The 21,214-nt window shown below is 38.8% G+C and overlaps 1 protein-coding gene across 1 annotated transcript in view; it reads right to left on the bottom strand.

The window, feature by feature from the left end:
• Window positions 1–15,645, bottom strand: part of dnah5 (dynein, axonemal, heavy chain 5) — a gene marked incomplete at its 3' end in the record, with an annotated part of 91,776 nt that extends 76,131 nt beyond the window's left edge. Inside the window, exons 1-12 of the mRNA XM_008303463.1 lie at window positions 15,589–15,645; window positions 12,381–12,515; window positions 12,173–12,257; window positions 11,779–11,948; window positions 7,070–7,282; window positions 6,536–6,673; window positions 5,779–5,955; window positions 5,452–5,565; window positions 5,227–5,334; window positions 4,696–4,818; window positions 4,205–4,420; window positions 1,028–1,135 (exon numbers count right to left, since the gene is read on the bottom strand). Coding sequence (XP_008301685.1) covers window positions 1,028–1,135; window positions 4,205–4,420; window positions 4,696–4,818; window positions 5,227–5,334; window positions 5,452–5,565; window positions 5,779–5,955; window positions 6,536–6,673; window positions 7,070–7,282; window positions 11,779–11,948; window positions 12,173–12,257; window positions 12,381–12,515; window positions 15,589–15,645 — 1,644 coding nt within the window. The remainder of the gene's footprint in view (window positions 1–1,027; window positions 1,136–4,204; window positions 4,421–4,695; window positions 4,819–5,226; window positions 5,335–5,451; window positions 5,566–5,778; window positions 5,956–6,535; window positions 6,674–7,069; window positions 7,283–11,778; window positions 11,949–12,172; window positions 12,258–12,380; window positions 12,516–15,588) is intronic.
• Window positions 15,646–21,214: the final 5,569 nt, after the last annotated feature.

Below are 21,214 nucleotides of genomic sequence, written 5' to 3'. Positions count from 1 at the left end.
GATAGATAGATAGATAGATAGATAGATAGATAGATAGATAGATAGATAGATAGATAGATAGATAGATAGATAGATAGATAGATAGATAGATATGCTTAATAATTTGGATGTTAAGAAGTTGTTAGGGCTGTTTTACCGTTCAAATTTCTTCAGCACGTCGATTGCTCTTTCTGTGTTTTGAATTTTGTCAAAGGTGCTATCCATGAACCTCTTCAGCTGGTTCTGGAAACACAAACACCAACAACAAAATCAGGTACAAAAGGGCCTTTGGAGGTGAAACTGTTTACACAAATGAACTCAAACCCTCTGTACCCCCTTAGTTCCAACCATGGTATAATAAGACCACCAATGTTTTCACATTTTCACAGCACATCCAGCATAGTTGTATATTAAATTCGACTAACATGTCATTGTCTCTTACAATTTTGTTGTACTTGTACGGGACAACTTGTGCCTTTATCTTCCTCACTAGCAGAACGACTTTGGTGATCCCATATTGGGATTGGTATCAAGTATCTAAATACATTGTTCTATTACAGGTGATGTAGGAAGCTTTTTTGGCATCATTGAGCCAGACTTCTATGACACCTCTCACAACATTGCAATTTAGGTGGTCTGAGAGGAAATTAGACTTCTAATCCTCCTCTTGGCTCCATTTTCAGGTCTTAGAAAATCTAGCCTGTGACAGCAGACTTCAACCAATCAGAGGTCTTTTCACCCAGAGCAGAAAAAATAGTATAAAGAGCAATAAAGTCTACAGTGAGTGGAAAGTGTAGTGGGTTAGATGGAGGACTTTCATTTAAGAGAGCAGGATTTGAATCTTTCTGTGAAGTCACAAGCGAATGTTGATTTTTAGCTCGAGTATTGTTGAAGACTGTACATGTTCCTGCACTCGTCTGGTATGAGGAGCTTGGAACAGTGAGGGGAGAGCTCCAGGATACAGGCTGTATTTCTGTCTTTTTTTTCGCTTTAACTGTATTGTGTGTGGAACATAGAGAAACATTACTCGTGTTTGCAATTGACTTACATGGAGCTCAGAGGTGCTTTTGCAGAATTCCTCATAGTCCACATCGAAGTCAGTTCTTCTCTGATCTAGGAAACTGTAGTTTTTTTTCTTCATGTTCAGCACAATAGCCTATCATGCCCACCGACATTGACACATACAAACACACATGCATGCACAAGTTATTATTAAATAGCCTATAATAGCCATTAAATTCCAACAAGGCAATGCTCCAACTTGAGTTAGTCTATAGTTCTATTTTCAGCTGTTTCTAGCTATGTGTAAGAACTAAAGAATGGAAACACATCACCTTCATCTGGGAGTTATTCAGGGTTATAACACAACACAGAATATATAATAGAATTGAAAAGTAATGCCGCATCTTGAAGCTTAACAATAACTATGGACACACTGAAAATGCAACTTTCAATTTCTAGAAAAGCAGAAGTCTGCAATCTCATTTAATCCAGCTCTGTTTGGTTACTTGGATCATGAAAGGACTGATAGAATTACAGCAGGCAAACTGGACAGCATGAAGCAAAACATTCAGTTAGTTTGTTGAGCTTTAATCTATTTAGGGAGTTCTCAATGAGATCAAGATCTAAGAACAAATTACATATACACAGGATCACAGCAATGAGTCATTCGTTCACACGCAGACATATGATCACACTAATTAAAACAGTTCTGAATAGTGTTAGAAATATACGCATGTGAAGTTAAAGTCCCTCAGAGGAGTGAGTGTCTATAACTTCAAGCTGTGTTGTAGCTCATTACCGCGGTAAGGTGCCTTCTGCTAGAAACCGGTCGTCCCTAGTTCAGCATTAGTGCAAAGAACTTTCAAAGCCTGTCTCTCCTGTGGTCTGTGGTTACGGTTATTAACTCTGAACTCTAGTAAAGATGTTAAATAGGTCAGACGTTTAGATAGCAAGGCTCTACAAATGAAGACACAGATCTGCTGATGCCTTCTAGGTGCCACTGATGACCATCCGACCATTTCACATAACCGCCAGTGGTGACTGAGGATGATGCTGTACAAGATACCTCCATAATCTAATGTCGCCTGTATAATCGATAGCATATGTTTATATCATGAAAGGTTAGAAAATGAGAGAAAAAGATCTGATATTGTATAAGAATGCAATTACAATTATTTTCTGTGCAAGATGTTTAGCACGTTTTGCAGGATAATGTGCAATCAATTCAAATCCTTTAATAAATACAGTTGTGACTCAATAATCCGACCCTTAAAAATCCGAAAACCTTGCTATCAGACAGGTTTTTAGGAAAAACTAAGGGAACCCATATAAAATAGCCTTAACATACCGACAGCCTTGGATTCCGACTCTGACATGACATTTTCTGTCACAAATAAGGATAACAGTGTATTACCTGACTTAACAATCCGACAGATTGGCTACGTTCAGACTGCAGGACTTAATGCTCAGTTCGGATTTTTTTGTGAAATCCGATTTTTTTGCGAGTACGTTCACATTTCCAATTAAATGCCACTTGTATGTGATCTGCTGTGTGAACTTCATACGACCCAAAAGTGTCCTGCATGCGCAGGAGAGGACACGATGACGTCACATGCAGTGACCGTGCTCAGTGTTTACGGAAGTAAACATGGATGGTAACGGTGGAGCGTATCTGCCACCGATGGTGGAAACAGAAGTGTGACCGCTAACTAAACTGGCATCAGCAGCCAAGTACTGCCTGTGCGTTGCGACCACTTCCACCCCGTCGGAGCGCTCCCCTGGGGTGGAAGCATCCCTCCGACCACGCCAAATGTTCAGATATTCATCATTAATTTGGCCCAAATATGCTGAGACCAGAAAGTGCTATTCGGACCAGCCCTTCTGGTTATTATAACAACTATGAACAATAATTAACAACAAATGACCCTTCAAGCATCAAGCCCTCCTTGTATCTCGACCTCTGTCTTGACAATCCGACAGCCTTGCTATCCGACATAAAAGAAGGTTTTACATTTAGTGTCGGATTATCGAGTCCCGACTGTATAATGCTGGACTGTATCAGTTTGGTCTTTAAAGCGTAATAGTACTGGAAACATCAGTGGCACATACCTTAGTGAAATGCACACAATTTGTCTTTTTTAGTGTTTAGAACCACGTTAAATTAAACAGGGAAGTTTGCAGGTCATGTAAAGTCTGTAAAGCAAGATGTCCTCAACACAACACAAAGGAAAATTTAATGAAAAACAAATACTATGTAGTTAATAGCACTTGGCCTATTATTAAAAAAACTTGAAAAAACTTGCATGGATCTTTAATAAACCGGGGGTAAACTTCTGGTTCTCTGTTCATAGTTGGTTCTCATGCAGTTAGTTTGGTCATATCGTTATTTGTACAGTCGCGCTTCATGCTTCAGTAAAAATAAATGAAAATGAAGCATGCATTGCTACAAGCTGAAGACCTGTGAGACCAGTGATACATTACCTTCCATTTCTCCTGCATTTCTACAGTCTGTACATCCAAGGAAGCAGGAAACAAACGAATAGCTCACATCAATAAACTCTCAAGGGCAAACGTCGGTACACCAATTACAGACAGTGTACTGCCTATTGAAGAAACACCTTTCTATAACGCAATACAGTACAATATGAAATTATTATTTTACACGGCAGGAAGCCAGGAAAAAAATACAGTAATCTGCCACCGTGAACTCTAATTGTATAGCTTGAAGCTCCGTGTTAACAGACTCACTTATTGCTCTTTCCTGAGTTGCACTGACATTTATACCATTAATGCACTCAGTGTCTATATTCCTTTCCTTTAACGTCACAGGCATTTAGGTAATTTAGTAATTGTAATCATTAAATGTAATCTTGAGTCGTCAGTATAGAAAATACAATATATAAACTTTAAATGTTTGTTTTTAATTTCGTTCCCTATTCTAAATAATTTTTCAAATAATTTCACATTGCAATGTCCAGCTTTTCCAAGTCATTCCCAAGAAACTCTACACCATCAATGTTTTTCAAATTCCGCATATGTATTAGCTGTAAAGCAAACATTCAACTTGCTGTAAAAGCTTCCATTTGCCAACACATTTATTATCAGTAGATGCCCAGAGAAACACTGGCCTAGCTGGTTTGCAATGGCATTTCATCAGTTAATGCAACGTCTCACAGTGTTGTCAAAATGTTTTGACAACAATCCGATTGAACCGTATACCTACCTGATATCTGGTTGCCATGGTCTCCAGTCCCTCTATCTTAGAGTCCTGGAGCGCAGAGTAGGTGGAAATGGTGCTGAACATCTCCAGGATCTTGTTGAGACGTCGCTGGAATGTGTCAAACTTCCCGAAGATGTACATCTCACTGAAGTCAAACTGTCTCTCTGAGGGAGTCTCTTCCAGTTTCTTTTTGGTTTTATGAAAACAGCGCTGGTACTCCTGGACAACACGGTTTGACGCAAAAAAAAACCCCATCATTTTCATACACCTATTGTATCGAGGTGGTAATGATTTCTGGAGGAAAGGTAACTTTGCTTCCTGGGTGATATCAGGGAATAGACTCAAATTGTTTTTGTTTTTTTTTTTAAATCTAGGATTGACATTTCTTAATTAATTCATAATGAATCAAATTGATACAGATATGCTGCTGCAAAGAAAGCACATTTATTGACGATACAGAAACAACACATTATTCCAATAAGCAGTATAATTACCTGGTTTAGGTGTATTGCAGCTTTGATTCTGTCTGCAACAACTTCCTGAGGTTGGTCCCATATTGAATTAGAGCCATTATTGGTGATGTAGGCTTTGCAGGCTGTGATCATCTGGTTTGTCACCTGAAGATAGTAAAATGAAGATGATATACATTTGTATTTTTTTGTGGATCCCATCAACTTCAATCAACTTGAGACTAAACACAAAACCAAAATACATTAGCGCTCAAATTATCAGCACAGGTGTCCAAAGGTCAAATGGAAAATTTGTATAAGTGCTGCATGTGTCATTTTCTGTTCCCATCTATTATTTCATGACTAAATCCTTTAAATTGTACAAGAGGATGTTTTAAATGGAAACATTTGTGCTTAAAAGTGGGCAATAATTTACTGTTTCAATGTTTCTTTTTATTCATCCACAAAAAGCCTGAAAATTACAGATCTCCAAACACAGTTTCTGAATCAATCTGTTGATTACAATATGATCCACTTTATCTTTGTTCCATTTTGCAGAACAGCAGTCATACCTACCTTAACAAAAAGTGACGTAATCTTTTCTGATGTGTTGTAATGGCGAGAAATACTGTGAATCATCCTGATGGCATGAATCAGACCTGGGATTGCATCCACCATTGACACCTGAAACAGAAACCACTGAAATTTACATATCTGTCTTAATTAGACGTTTTCATATATTATTTTGGTTTTAATGCTGCAGACCGCTGGATTTTTTAAAAGATGAAAGAGTTTTCTTACAGGACCACTGTTGTAGAGAGGGTCACAAAACTTCTCCAGGCTGTAGAGGTACTTGACATTGTCTTTGGCCTCATTGGCTGCATCAGTGATCCTAATGTCCAGCTCCCGCCATGACTGAATCAAACACACCCTTATTACATTTATTGTAAGACTGTGACACTCTAAACATTACTATCTTAAACATTTTACATTGAAGCTTTTTTTGAAAATAAAATCTTTTAAGGAAACAGGAACGAAACACTGAAATGATGCAAAGAGAACATTTTGGCAGAATCAAAATTGTGTTTTACAAAGCAGTAAAGTTGAAGACATGTGCACAGTTCTGACCTTTATCAGCTTAGATTTGGCCATCAACAGCACACCCAGCACAGCCTTGACAGCAGGGCTCTTCAGCTGGTCCAGGAGGTAGTTGAAGCGGGACATTCGTTTCTTCCAGTGGTCCAGCTCAGCCCGAGGACCGAGATCATCGGCCTCCTTTCTAAGCTGGTCACTCTCAGCCAGAACCTGGAGAACACACGTGCTTCATTAAATATTGGCTCACTGTTCAAGCACCCTTTCGGTAGTTTAGCCTTTGCTTTCTCTGGACTTGCCATATTCCATTTAGTCATTTTATTGTGGTAGACTTGTGCCCTTCCCCAGTGGACCCAGAATTAAGTTGGAACATTAAATGTACATATAAAATGAATACAATTGCATAATAGTGTGTGGTGCTACAATCCTTCATTCAGTCATACTAAAATAAATTAACTCTATGATGAAAAAAATAATAATAATACTTTGCATCTGCACTGTTAGATAGCATTACTTCTTTTTTAGGATGAACATGCTTTTTAAGTATTTGTTGTTCCAGCTCTATGCAATATTCAACACACACCCAATCACATTTTTGTCTCCCACTTGAGCTGTTGAGTTTTACCTGCTACACATTCAAAGCACATTCAAAGAGAATCCAAGCAAACCCGGATCTGGGAATAAATCCCCTTTTAAAACCCAGCCATAAGCTGCTCTTCACAACACGCTGTACAGAAGCACAAAATCACAGCAAGTTTGAAGATAAATGGCACGCTTGAAAATAACTTCTTACCTGTTCTATTTGTTTGATCCACACTTTCATGCAGGCCTCTATCTTTTCGATGGTCTCTGTGCTGTTGGCTGCTGCCATGTAGTCGGATGGGCCTTTCAGCACCCGCAAGTCAAATGTGTCGCACTCTTTCAAGGTAACCTGGAGGCAAGCCATGACAGGATTGATTTTTTTTTCTTCATTCTGTGATGTTTAGAATTTATTTGTCTCGGAATGCGACAAGCATTTTATTGCATCAGTAAACAAGCTGCGATCGAAACAGGTCAATGCACAGTTATTTTAGAGCTATAATACTTGTTGGGGAGCTCTTACTGAGTGTCTTATTACTTTAACGAAGCAGGCAATACAATACAGGAAAGGAAAGAGATTTATACTATTAATATTAATTAACACATCTTATTGATCTATATTAATATTTGCTAAGCAACTTCTAAATTCCTACGTATTGGAACAGGTGTGATATCGGCACAAATATTTAAATTAGTTTGTCATTTTGTAGGCTTTGACTAATTCCTGAAAAATGTCATTGTTTCCTACCTTTTCTTGCAGACTCTCCTGTGCTCCAGCCAAGACGGACACAAAGCTTTCCAATGAGGATATGAAGTCGTCTTTGACAGCTGGGGCCTGGGCTAGCTCCCCCCAGCCATGGTTCATCTTCCTCAGCGTGGGGATAAAAATCTCAGAGAGCAACTGCTCCACACTCTTTAACAGGCCTACTTCTGTTGTGTCCAACATGTTGAAATTCACATCCTGGAAAAAGACAACAGTGTACAAGTATATAAACTGAAAAAAAACTTCCATGAAACATTTCACAAGTGTAAGCATGAGCTACACCTCATTTAGTTAATTTAATTCTCTTCCACTAAACACTGGCAATAAATGGTCACTTATATAGCGCTTTTATCCAAAGCACTTTACAATGTGTTTCTCATTCACACACATTCATACACCAATGGTGACAGAGCTGCCATGCAAGGTGCTGCCTGCCATTGGGAGCAACTTCGGGTTCAGTGTCTTGTCCAAGGACACTTCGTCTGTGGCAGGGCGGGGGAATCGAACCACCAACCTTGCGATTGGAGGACAACCCGCTCTACCACCTGAGCCACAGCTGCCCTATTAAATATTAAGGCATTAATATTTCCCCCAGGCTGTCAGAGCTCTGTAATCTTAATTATATCCCCCTTTTAAACAAGATAGAGCATAATCTTAAATGCTGGACAAACCTCCCACTCTCTCTTATTGGTAGAATATCGACAATCGAAATGAAAATATTACCACAAATCAACTATCTGTTCTCAGTACTCCCATCAACTCCTACAGACAACTGGTTTTAATCAATTAACTCACCTTTATTAAAATTCTATTGGAAAAATAAAAAGACCAAAATCTCCATGGCAACTTTACAAAAACAGAAATCATTAGGGGGGCTTGGTGCACCCAATCTCTACCACTATTACTTGGCAAACCAACTACAATATCTAGTGAAATGGATCCAAAATGACACTCCCAACAACTCCTGGACTGAAATAGAAAAAAACCAGTGCAATAATACTTTACTCTTCGACTTACCTTTCTTACTGAGTTCAATTTTTTTTTTAAAAATACTACAAAATTACCATAATCAATTCAACTCTGACAGTCTGGTGGAAAGTAAACAAAATGACAACATCACTTTCAGCACCATGCAAATACAAAACAATTTGGCACAACCCAGATTTTCAACTGTACAGTCACCCCATTCACTTTCCTTTACGGCAGCAAAAGGGAATAACTCCCACTTATTTCAAAATAATCAATTTATGTCATTCAATGCACTGGTCCAGAAGTTCGGACTGGGGAAAGAACAATTTCTTCATTACCAACAATTAAAATCTTTAATCAAATCTAGGACAAATATCACTAACAATCTATTACAGCTCCATAAACTAGTGAATCACCAACTCAAATAAATTGATATCTAAACTTTATAAGCTCATATCCAATTCAGACACAGCAGTAGCATGTCTAACAGCAAAACGGGAATACAATCTCACTTTCTCACCCAAATCCAATTTCTGGACCAAAATCTGCAACAATATTTTCTCTATGACCAGCAAAAACAAATCTACAACTTACACAGTACAAAACTCTCCACAGATCTCACATCACCCAAAGGAAAATATTTAAAATGGGACTAACAGACACAGACACATGCTCACAACGCACTTTGGGTAGCACTGATGATTAGTTTCACACCACATGGATTTGTTCACCTGTTCACTCTTTCTGGACAACAGTAACTCAGAAATTCTCCACTATTTTGATCCGCAGAATCCCTCTATCGCCATCACTGTGTTTACTAGGAAATATTCCAGAAATCGACAACCTTCCAATCAAACATCAAAATCCACTTCTTATTTCTCTAACTATCGCCAAAAAATATATATTTTTAAACTGGAAGACCAAAAATTCTTTGCATCTCGATCACTATTATTCTTCTTCTCATTATTCCTATCATCTTTCATTATTGTTATTGTTTTTATTAGTAGTAGTAGTAGTAGTAGTAGTATTCTCCAATAAAGATAGTTGTGAAGATCTGCCCCACACACTGTGATTGAGGAGTTTGGGCTCGGCCCACTCTGAGGGAGTTCATGCTGACGGACCTGTTTGTATATGGAGAACGATCCTATATTTTTGCTAATGACCTCGAGACTGTGAGATCCCTGATAAATAGGCTCCTTCCCAACGGTCTAGGGGTTGTTTTGAAGGGCCACAATGGGTCAGCTCTCTCCCATCGCGGTCTGAGGGCAACCCCCAAGGCATTATCTCCAGTCTGGGCTAACCTCTCCACTGCTGCATCCTTGTAATTATGCAATATAATTCCTACACTGTAAAGTATTACCAGGGTTTCAAAGTATTTAACTGTAATATTTCACAATAAATAACTGTTTTATCACTGTACCAGCTTTAATTGTAATATTCACAATATAATACTTGCATTTTGAATTTTACTATAAAATCAATGTAAGCACGGGTAATTACAGTAAGCTTTGCATAACCAGGATATTACCAACACTTTGCTGTATTATTTCACAATGAAATACTGTATTCAGTCCATATTCTGTGATAACACAACAAAAAATGACATGAACCACACTGCATTGTGGGAGTTGGCTCGACGCCTCGTTTTCTGACGGTCACATCCTCATGCTGCTTGTAGCTTGCTGCTAACTTGTTGTGAACTTTGGAGCGGATATAAATGGGTTAAATCAACGAGTTTCATTTTCATTCGTTGTTTCGGGCGATCTACGTGTCACTCAGGTGGCATGGCCTCACCGGGATCGTCTGTTAGCGAGCCACAGGCGCGCTGTAACGGCACTTTACGACAACACACACGCGTGCACAGCCGGTTCCGTCGAAGGTAACGGAGAAAAGCGCAGCTGGACCTGAACCACCGTTAAAAACACGTACAGATTTGTGTTGGCTTTGGTTTGAGCCTGTAGTAGCATGTACAGAGCAGCCATGTTTGGGGACTTTTTGTACTGTTAATGTAAAATAATGAATTAAAAAATTAGTAGAAAAGCACTGGGAGAGCGCAGACCTCCGCCAAGGAGCTCATTTCCACCATATTGTGATTTGCAGCCAATGCTAAAGTCCTGCATTCATTTTATCTACACTGTTAGATGCATGGAGAATTAAAACATACTTTAGCATCTAACATTGATATCATTAATAACCAGCTGATGGACTGATGTGATGATATTTTGTACACTTTCGTTATTTCTACAGTTACTTACTGGCTTTAAGCTGTTAGCTAATGCTATGCTAGGTTGGCATAACTACAGCGATGTTATTGCTAACAAACAGACAGGGAGTAACTTAAGCTAGGTTAGCATAACTTTAGCAACGGAAATGAAAAGCATGACCGACGCAATGCCTCAGTTGTCCTGGCACATGACAAAGACAGTTAAACAGGAGACATGTTGAGTCATTGTTAATGTCACAGCATCGTTATGAACTTATCTGTCAGTAGCTCTGGTCAGCCCACTCCTGTGATGCTGCCTGGCTGTAGCTTCCTCCTGTACTGCTGAGAAGACTGAATGACTGAATGTTTTCTTGGCCTATTGTTTACAGGTGCTTCTTGGGCAGTAACCCCCAGACGGGCTCGAAAGAAAAAAAGCGCAGTGTTCCCAAAAACTTGTGGACTTTGAGTTGCTGTCAATGTAAAAATATGAGTTCTAATGTTTTTCAGTGTTTTTAAGATTGCGTACACTTTCAATCTGCTTTTTTTTCATGCTCATGTTTTGAACTGTTCAAAAAAGTTTAAAAGGATTAAAAGATTAAAATGGCTATTATCTTTGTTTTCATTTTTATTGTGCAGATCCAAAGCATGTTTGTAAGAGCAAAAAAACAGAAAAATCACAGTTAACAAGTGAAATTTCTAATATGTTACAGTGGTATTTAAATTGTAATTTCACAGTAAATTACTGGCCACTAATTCCATTACTTTCAGAGTAATTTTACAGTTACTTACTGTAAAATATTTACAGTAACTTACTGTAAAATTAGAATTATTATCATTATTATTGATATTGGCAGTAGTCTTATTAATGATTAATTGTTAGTCTATGTATTTATTTTGACCTTGTTATTTTGTTCATACTTCACTATATGCCATCCCTTTTTTGTGTGTCACCTAAACCCTGTATTCTCATGTTTGTCTTGCACAATAAAAAAAAGACTTATTATTATTTATTTTTTTAAATCAATTTTAATTTAAATTACTCGCTACAGTAGGTCTTCTACAATCCTCTCTTTCACAGCACCAGACACGTACACAATCTCGTTCTCTGTTACAGACACAAACACACTGTCCCTTCTGCCCTGTCTGCTGTGAGTGTCTTGTAGCAGACCTGACCTGTTATCAGTGGTGGTGATTAGCTTTGCTGCAGACAGCAGGTGATCAGCAAGAATCAATAGACAGAACTGCCAGTACTGTTGAAGAACCCCCCACCGGCTCTGTTACTCTGGATGAAAGAGGCTTTCTTATTGAATTCACATCGTATATCATGCAAATGGGAAATCGCTGTAAAAAAGATGGCAGACGATTCTACAGAAGTAAATGATTTACTTAATTTATTCCATTTCTTTTTCATTGTGTATTGTTGATAGGCAATCAGGCAAAGTGACTGATCAACCTTCATTTAGCTTGAACAAACCTAATGATTTTCCACTTATAATTCCCAAAACAGTACCAACTGACTCACTCTGTGTATGTTCTCAGAGGTAATTGCCTTCGAAGTGTTGGCTCTGGTGAAGAAGACACACACTCCGGTCAGTGCCACGTCCCTCCCGTCTGTTACAAACACTTTGGACTTCTTGCTGTGACCGGGCTGCTGGGAAACCAGCTGTGTGGAGGCAGAGGATGCAGCTGTTGCTGTGGCTGCTGAATCAAGAAGTGGACACAGAAATAACAAAACGCATCATGGCAAAATACATCTTTGACTTTCCGCTATGATCTTAATAACTATGGGATTTAGCATCACTGACAAAAATTATTTCATACAAGACAAAACCGAAAACTGGTGCATTGCAATCACTTGGATATAATCAAGTGTTTACATTCATTTTTGATGCATTGAGTATATGTGTTCATGTTACCTGCTTCGTTTTGCTCTGTGGCTTGGTAGTAAAACATGAGGTGTGGAAGACCACCAGCAACAAAGAATTGCTCCATGCGCTCAATCTAGGAAAGATGAAAAGACATTGACATCATGTAGCCTTCTTAGCACTTAATACAGAGTGCAGTTATGGTAAAAGTCTCATCTTAATCCAAAATATTTTACAGTAATATAATATTTAAAATAACCTGATTCCCCTCAAGTATGGCATCTTCCACATCAGCCTTCTCCAATCCCAGACATGAAGCCACGATGCTGAGGATGTAGTCATGCCTTCCATCCAGGTGAGCCCGCTTAGCTTCACGCTCCTCTTTCAACTTTTGCTAAGCACAAGACATAGAAAACTGTGAATATTAGAATGGCATGTCACAGTGTACATCCACTTGACATTTAAGTCAACGTCTTTTAAAGAAAATTCATATTATAAACTGTCTGGAAACAAGCCTTGGCATGACCAAACGGATCATAAAGTCATTAAGTTATATTTCACATACTTGGAATGTGAGGCTCTTTGTAATGAGCAGATGATTGAAGATCTCCTGTGGCCCTACACTTTAACTCAGACATCATTTAAATAACGTTTTACAATTTAGAATCTCCAGTATTCTGTCAATGCACAGTATTCTTTTGTACTTTGATTACAGCTCCACAAAATATTGAAAACAGGTGTTAGTATTCCCCCAAGAAATTCAAATGCATGGCTTAATTTCCATCTTTTTAACTGTGGGAGGTCCTTCCATGTCTCCTGTATAACTCTCTTAGTTTCCTTCTAGATAAAAAAAAAATAATAATAATAATCTGAGGTTTCTGTTCGAATGGGTTAACCGACAGAAGAGCCAGTTTTCAACAGTTGATGGTTTGCATTTAGGATGGTGGGACAGCAAAATCAACCACAATGGGTTGCCAGGTTCTGCTGCTTAGTAACACAGGAACAAGGTCAGCCAATAAATTACATGAAGCCTGGTGGTACATGGTGTGTTGGCTGCAGGGTGCATTTAAATTCTCTCATTTACTCTTCATTTTGTCTGTCTGGAATTTAAACAGGAGATGACAGCAATAGTTCTTTGTGGCTTAAAATACTTTTTGCATTGACGTCACCATGGCCAGACCATCTTTTAACAGGCCGGCTTTCATTCTTCTCTGACTGGCTGCCAAAAAAAAAAAAAAACAGCACTTGAGAGCCAGCTCTTTTATACACCAGTCTTATTTGGACAATTGTTAACGATTGGGTTAAACTTTAACACTGAGAATCACACAATAAGTGATCAAATTTCCCTTTGTGTTATCTCTTCTCTCTTCCTTGTGTGGCAACTACACATCCATGTGGTTGTATGCACTCTACTTTATAAAGCATTGATTTTACCATCATGCAGCCGTATCCTTAAATGTACGTTTTTTGTTCACACCAACTGAAGCGGACTGATAAAATTTGTACTTGCACTGTTGCACAGGACACACTGTACATGTAAGAATCATATTGGAAAGAACAGATGTGACAGGTTTTGAAGGACACACCAGATAGAACCTTGCAAGACATTATAATGAACATAAAAAGGGAATAAAAGATGTCACATCTAAGAGGTGGAAAGGGATTATTAGATAGACATAAAGCAATAGAAGAAGAAAGAAATGAAAAAAAAAACAGAAAAGAAAAAAGAGATGCAGATGAGAAAGCAAGAGCTGAGAAAAAGGATTAATCTGACTGAATATCTAAAAAGGTAAGGGGGCATAGTTTAGATTATGTGACGGGTGGATATTCACGATAAGGAAAAAAGGTGAGAGGAGTAAGACAAGAGAGATGTAGAAATGGAAAAAGGTGGAAAATGAAAGCAAGAAGTTATAATGCGAAGAAAAAAGTGTGAACATGAATTGGCCTTTAATAAAAACGGCACAATTCCACATACACAACAAGTTAGAGTGCTTAAGAGTCAAGGTACTGGTTCTTATTTGAGCCTGGAGGGGTTTGGCCATGCGAAGCCAGGGTGAGGAGGAACAATCTCACAAGTGGTGGGTGTCAACATAGTTAGTGAGAGCAGCGACACATTAGCCCATTAGCAGCTTTAAAAAAAAAAGATCAGGCAATACCCACAGTGATGTGCAGCAAAACAAGACACACAACACTTTTTCTAAGGAGGCCAAATAGTGTCCAGCTGCAACACGTCGAAATCGTGCACAAAATTTGCTGAAATATTAACTTTCTTAAGTAGCATTATGGAATGGTGGCTGGAAATTACAGGTCACTTCAACAGACAGCAGAATTATTACAAAGCACAACAAGACGACAGGCTTGAAAGTGATTCATTACATACAGTTCAGTCACTTCACTCATGAACATTTTTAATTACACTTAATGCAAGCAGCCTTTTTGTTGGTATCTGGGCTCTGCTACACTGCAGCAAAGAATATCTTGCATAACTATGAAAACAGAAAAGATCTTTCGTAACCAGGCATGTGAAACACACCAACCCAAAAATATGTATTGGATTTTTTTAAGTTCACCTAATCTTACATTATAAAACAGAGACATGTATTCATGTATTTCAAATAAGTTTAAACAAACCACTGCAGAACACTGACAGTAAACAACACCAGCCTTGTTAAAGTCTCTGGAGACACACATAATACACACAAACACTTGCATCATAGGTCGACCATAAAAAAAGCACGCCAAGCCAACAGTTGCTGGGCGACCAGCCATTTCACACCTTCTCTCTGCCTTTATTCCAAATTGTAACCAAACAGTAATCCAACTCAGTCTTCAGGGCAGACACAAACAATACAGACACAAAGCAGCGTGGTGCAGATTATTCAAACACACACACTAAGTCAGCACTGAATGCAATACACAAACACACAAAGTACCCCAGCCAACAATAGCACCTTCCAACAATGACAATGACACACATCCACATTTTGTTATTCCCACAACACAGACACAGAAGTCAGCACTAACAGACCCATGTAATGCCAGCTACAACATTAATAGCTTTTCGAAGCAAACAAAGCTCCATCCTGAGATAAGCTACAGCAAGACTGACAATCCCTATAATAAACAAACTGTGGCTTTTGGAATTAAAGAGAAAACAGTTGTGATGAAAAATGTGCAACAGCACAATTTGGCATCTATGATAAATTTAGTCATTTTTAATCCAAATCTTCTGGGGAACAGATACGACACACACTGCCCAAGTCAACACAGTAGCTGCCGATAAAGTTTTGCAGCTTCTGTTATCCATTTTATTTCAAATCACACTTTAGTAAATTAAAAATGCCAGCAGAGCCAGTGCTTTGCATAATACATGAGAATTATGTGGACGGATACACTAAAATGGGAGAGAAACCTCAAAGGACACACCACAATACAAAACAACAACAGTGCTGCAGGATTATTCTTACCTGAATGACCTTGGAAACAATTTGTTTCCAGAGCTGCTTTCTAAACACCTGCGACATGACAGCTCCTCGCCTCCCCAACTCAACCCTTCTATATCTTCTCTATAGCCTGCTATCACTTTCTCATGTACATTTACACAGGGGAGCCGTATACTCTCACCCTTGAAGGGTTAGCCCTATCAGGTTGTCAGTGTTGACCACTCAGCCAGCTGAGCTGAAGCTATGCCTGCTTTATGTTTAATGGCCTGTGAGTTCTTGCAGCCAGCTGCGGCCAGGACAGATATGATCCCCAAAGAACAGTGTAAATAAAGGGGGGAAAACATCAGTGTGTGAGCTATACATGGTGTTATTCTTTAAAATAAAGCATCACAGAAGTAAGTGTAGAAAGAAACAGTTACTGCTCTGTTTGCCTTATGGTTGTGAATTAACACATGGACACAAAAGAGGCAAACAATTCAGGTATCACTGTTTCACAGGATAAGGTAGGGTGACAGAGGATGTCAGTTTTCACGACAGTATGTGCAAGTGGCAACAGTGCAAACAAGTGCTTAAGAGTGGGTTCTGTGTGAAGCTCATGGAGAGCCAAGATGTAACTTGAATAGACTGCTAAGTGTTCATTAAAGTCCTGAGCTGTGGGTTACATTTTGTAAATATCATAGCAGTCCCAGTATAGGGATAGTTCACCAAGTACATGTTTCCATTTTCAAAAAAAAAAAAAAAAAAAACCTGTAGCAACAACTCCAACTTCCACAACTTTCCTAACAAACTTGTTTTTGGGAATGATTAAAACATTTGATCTCACTTCAAGTAAACCATTTGCCCCAGCAGCCTTCACACAGCTCTTTTGTCTGTTTCTCTGTTTTCTTTTGTTTGTTTTTTTCCACTTTTGATGACAGAGTCTGACAAGAGCAAAACCCCAAAATGTCAGAAAAGCAGTAAACAATGTAATCTGACCTTGCCTTGTCATCTCTACTTACTATTAGTGCATAAATTCCCTTATCTGTATTTGCCCAGTCGCTTGTTTTGGGTAGTAAAATTTGCTTTGGATATTAACAGAGACGTCAGATTTGTACCAACAGTATCCACACTTGCATTTTGAATAAACTAAATGTTGTGTCAAATTCATAATTCATGAACGTGGGTTTTGCAAAAGTGCATTAACTACTAAATGTAAAAACAGCTCTGATAATGTAAAATACACCAGACTGACGCTATTGGGAGATAAAATGCTCCATACAAGAGGCCTGCACAACCTGCAGTACATTAAAACATTTTAAAATAAGCTTTCACGCATAAATTAAACATTTTTTTCTGCGTTGCTTTAGGTTTCTACCAGGCACATGACACAAACACATCAGCTGTTTACTGAATCCTGACACATTAAAGATGAATTACATCTGGCCGAAGGAGATCGTCAAGTAGCCAAGTCGTCTGTAACTTCAGAACTCTTGGGTCACCTTACCTTGTTTTGATAGTCGGGTTTAAAATGCAGCATTGTCGTCGTCGGCCCTTCACACTGACACTTCTTTTCAAGTCATCCCACCCTCTTAATTGACTTTGCTTTTCATGACATCAGAGAATTACAGCTTCCAACAATGAAGACGAGGCAGAGAACAAGTGGCTTTGCTGCAGCATGTGAGCAATCAGCCTTCTTATTTGCCATGTGAGAAAGGTTGCTGCCCTGAAATTATGAGAGTGTTGCTCCTAAAAAGGGGGCTGCTAACTAGATAATGTGGTGTTGGATGACCTCCTGTCGGCAAGGTAATTATCAAACTCCTGCTCTCACCTTACAAAGTCCATCACAACAATGGAACTGAGAGACAGGATGAAGGCTGGGGGTGGATAGGATTTTGAATACGGCAGAGGTAGGAAACATTCTTGGATATGACTTCTTAAAACGTACAAATTAAAAAGATCTTCAACAAGAAATGTATCACCCTGTAAAAAGTTTCCCTGTAAGTTTCACGCACTACACACCTACTGATACCGTTTACATCACCACTGTATGCTCACTAAAATGGGCAATGGTGGCTATCATAACAACTTTTTAAGATAGCAGCAGAAAAATAATATTGTGTGAAGCACAGTTGAAACAAATATTAAATTGATGTGAGATTTCTTTTTTTATATATATATCAATGCAAGGTGAATACCATTTTGTTTTGGCGATTTGTAAATGCCACCATGGGCTGTAACTTTTGTGACATTTTACAGATTTAATGAATAATCAGAAATTATGCAAGTAGATTAGATTGTAATAAAATGAAGCATTAGTTGCAGCTCTCATGGGCTAACCCTTATCATTTACCCACAGAACATGCACACACGTACACACACAGACCTCCCACCAATTAATATTAAATTCCATTAGTGTTCGCTGTGGCATCAACCAGATGAGAAGCACAGCTCTCTCCACAAGGATCTGACTGGCTGGTTGATATCGAAGAAATGCATTAAAAAGTGGCTCGGTCATCAATTTTTCACTATGCCATGACGGATTTTTTTTTTGTGTTGAACTGTCTGCTTGTGAGCTGCCATGAAACAGGAGAGTGACTTTAAATAATGAATGAGGGGGTGGTGAGATCTGAAAGAGAATACGCAGAGACAAGGAGAGGTCCACTGTTTTCCCAGGGAATACGAACACCGATACAGACATGGACGGCTTAAACAAATCTGTGAAAAAGGTCACAAGGATGTTGTGTTTCAACTTACATGATTTTTTTTTTTAAAGACTTTGATGTCTAAGTTTTAAAAATGTGGTTCTAACTGTTGAGTGCAAACACAAATTAAATCTAATAAACTGCCTGTGCTTTATAGTGTTTAGTAACTTCCTTTTTAGCTAAAGTGCCTTACTAGGCCGACACGAAACATAGATAGAGACAAATAGATACTGTAGAAACTGTCCAATATTCTGTTGATCCACATAGTGCAGGACTAGCTTTGCAAATCTTTTTCAGCATTGCACAAAAATGAGCATTAAACTGAATTAACTTGCATGCAGTCCATGGAGCAGACTCACAGAATCCGAGTGCTGTGGCTTTAATTTTCCTGCAGCGTTGGAGATGCTTTTTGTGTGACAACTTGAGCATGTATATTGTAGAAGCCTTCAAAGTGAAACGTTTAAGACTGTACTCGCACTTAAGTGATAATTAAACAGTGCAGTTTAACCAAACTCTTGCGTAACCTGTGATTAAAAGATTGCCTAACTAACAAAATCGCAACCTTCAAATAAACAATACTCTTGTAAATCACTTCTATTTAATTCTGACCTTTATGAATTAAGTGATTTGATAAACACCTGAAAGCCAAATGCTGATTAGTCTAGACTTTTACTTTTGATCATGATAAAATGTAGATGGAAAATCGAGGTGATTTAAAATTGTCTGTTCAGCAGTCAACATCATCCAGCCTCCTGAGGCCGATCCAACGTTACAGCAGCTACACTGTGAACATCCCACCATCTAGTGGACCGAGGCTCAAAATACAACCAACACATAGTGCAGTAGGTTGGTCCACAGCTATTTTTAACTACTTCTGAGAGGCCAGCGAGATGACTGTAACAGTGTAGTTATTCTCAGAGCAATTATCAGAAGGGCTTAGGGAATTTCTGATTTAAAAATTAAAAGCAGATTAATTCCACAATTGTCTTTTTATCACATAAGAGTAAAGGGAATTTGGATATGAGGCTTGACTTTTCCAACTCATACTATTCCACTGTTAACTTCACATACTGTACCAATGCTTAAAAGATACACGTGCTCGGTTAAACTCTATATATATAATCTATATGTGTGGAGCACCAGTCTGCTATCTTCATATGTCTACAATTTATTAAATCTATCTGTATAAATATTGAAAAAAATCAAATGTTTCCTAAGAATAAATGTAAAATGACTCTTGGTTGTTAACAGCATTTGGACTTTTGCATTACAATTAGACAAAATGCTCAGGGAAATCTCTTTTTAGATGTACACTTGCATAATAAATGATAAAACAAAACTATAGTTGAGCTTGCAATAATGAGGAAAGGTGGGCCTGTTGTTTTTTTTGTTGTTTTTTTTTCCTGATTGCAAACTGGCTGAATGCAAAATTGTTCAGCTGCGCACATTAAATACCAAAAACCACCCTAACCCAGTGATATTCTGCAATGAGAGGAAATCACAATAATATTATCGATAATTGTGGATACATTGAATCATTTGGGGGGGGTTTACACGTTGAGAATTTGATTACTTTTCCAACCCTGAACTTTGTGCGCACTGATCATAGACCCACATTTTAAATACAATACAACAAACAAGTTCACATTATCATCACTCTCATTCACTTTTTGTGATCACCTGCATCTCCTTGAATGACTCCGCGGGCGCACAGGGCTGGCTGGGTCTGCTCCTGTAGCTGACTTTAGCGATCCGAGAGCTGCCGGACATGACTCCCAACATTCCCTCACAGAAATGCCCTCATCGAGAACCTGGTGTTACATCCGCAGCTTCATCCGCATCAGCTAAAGGTGTTGTTCTCCGTTATTCGGGGTCCAATTTGCCGAGATTTGCCTCTGACTTTAGTCGAAACACTTTCTTGTTGTTGGTAGTTTCCAAGGTAACGAGGCATTTGGAGGGGGGGGGGCAGAGGGGCAGAGGGCTGGTCCCGAGAGAAAACAAGGAAGTTCATCACTTGGTTATTCCCTTGCGTTTTAGAATACAGTGAAACACTAAAGCTGCATGCCACAACAGAAACCGTGGAAAGAGAGGAGTCGGTTTGAACACGTTTGCAGCCAATTTCCACCAGCAAACATGATTTTGATTTCCCCCCTCTCCATGTCAGTTTGCTTGGTTATATCTGAAGATGTTTTTTTTTAGAACACCTGTGCAAAGTCACACTATTTGATGGCGATATTAGACGCTGTACGTAATGTTACATCAACAAACGGTGGTTCAGAACAACCAAAAGTGTCTTAGAAAGGTGTTTGCTTCAGTGCGTCTTGCAATTCAGAATGTCGTAGAAACATTAATAGACCTACAGAAGTTCTGTTCGCTACCCACGAGTGGTTGTGTGTCAAGATTAACATATCTAACTCAGGAGCTTGCTGTCTTTTGTCACTTGTTTGTGGTATTTCTAGCTAAAAGAAGCTCATTTTTTCAGTACATAACAGACTTTGGTATGGCTATGAATAATTTGGGCCTTAGCTCTGTCCTTGACACTTTCACATTGGGCCTTACTAGAAATTACTATGGCAGCCAATGAGAAACAAACTCATTTTGACTGGTGGATGATGCTGGACCAAATGGGACTTTATATTGTTTGTACCATGAAATGATTTCTGTGAAGGAGAGAAACAGAGATAGTCTGTGATCTGCAGAAGACCACCGCGCAGTAGTACAGCCTGTTTCCAAAGTCCCAAACCAGCAATCAGTCCAACCAGGGTTGTCAGAATCATCAGATGGAGATCCAAAGCACAGAAACAGGTACAGGTCTAAATCCAAGACAGGCGACATACGCAGACAGGAGGGATTCGAAACAGGCAGGAGCACAAACAATGATCGGCAGAGAGCAAGGTAAAGCTGACTGGTCTATATGAAGAGTTCATTTGCAAAAACAGATGAATCCATTTTTGTAGATTTTCAGAAAA

This window comes from Stegastes partitus, unplaced genomic scaffold (genome assembly GCF_000690725.1).
Source record: "Stegastes partitus isolate 25-593 unplaced genomic scaffold, Stegastes_partitus-1.0.2 Scaffold2011, whole genome shotgun sequence".
Lineage (NCBI taxonomy): Eukaryota > Metazoa > Chordata > Actinopteri > Pomacentridae > Stegastes > Stegastes partitus.
Note: the sequence above shows the minus strand (reverse complement) of the source record. Positions and strands in the feature narration are given on the sequence as shown.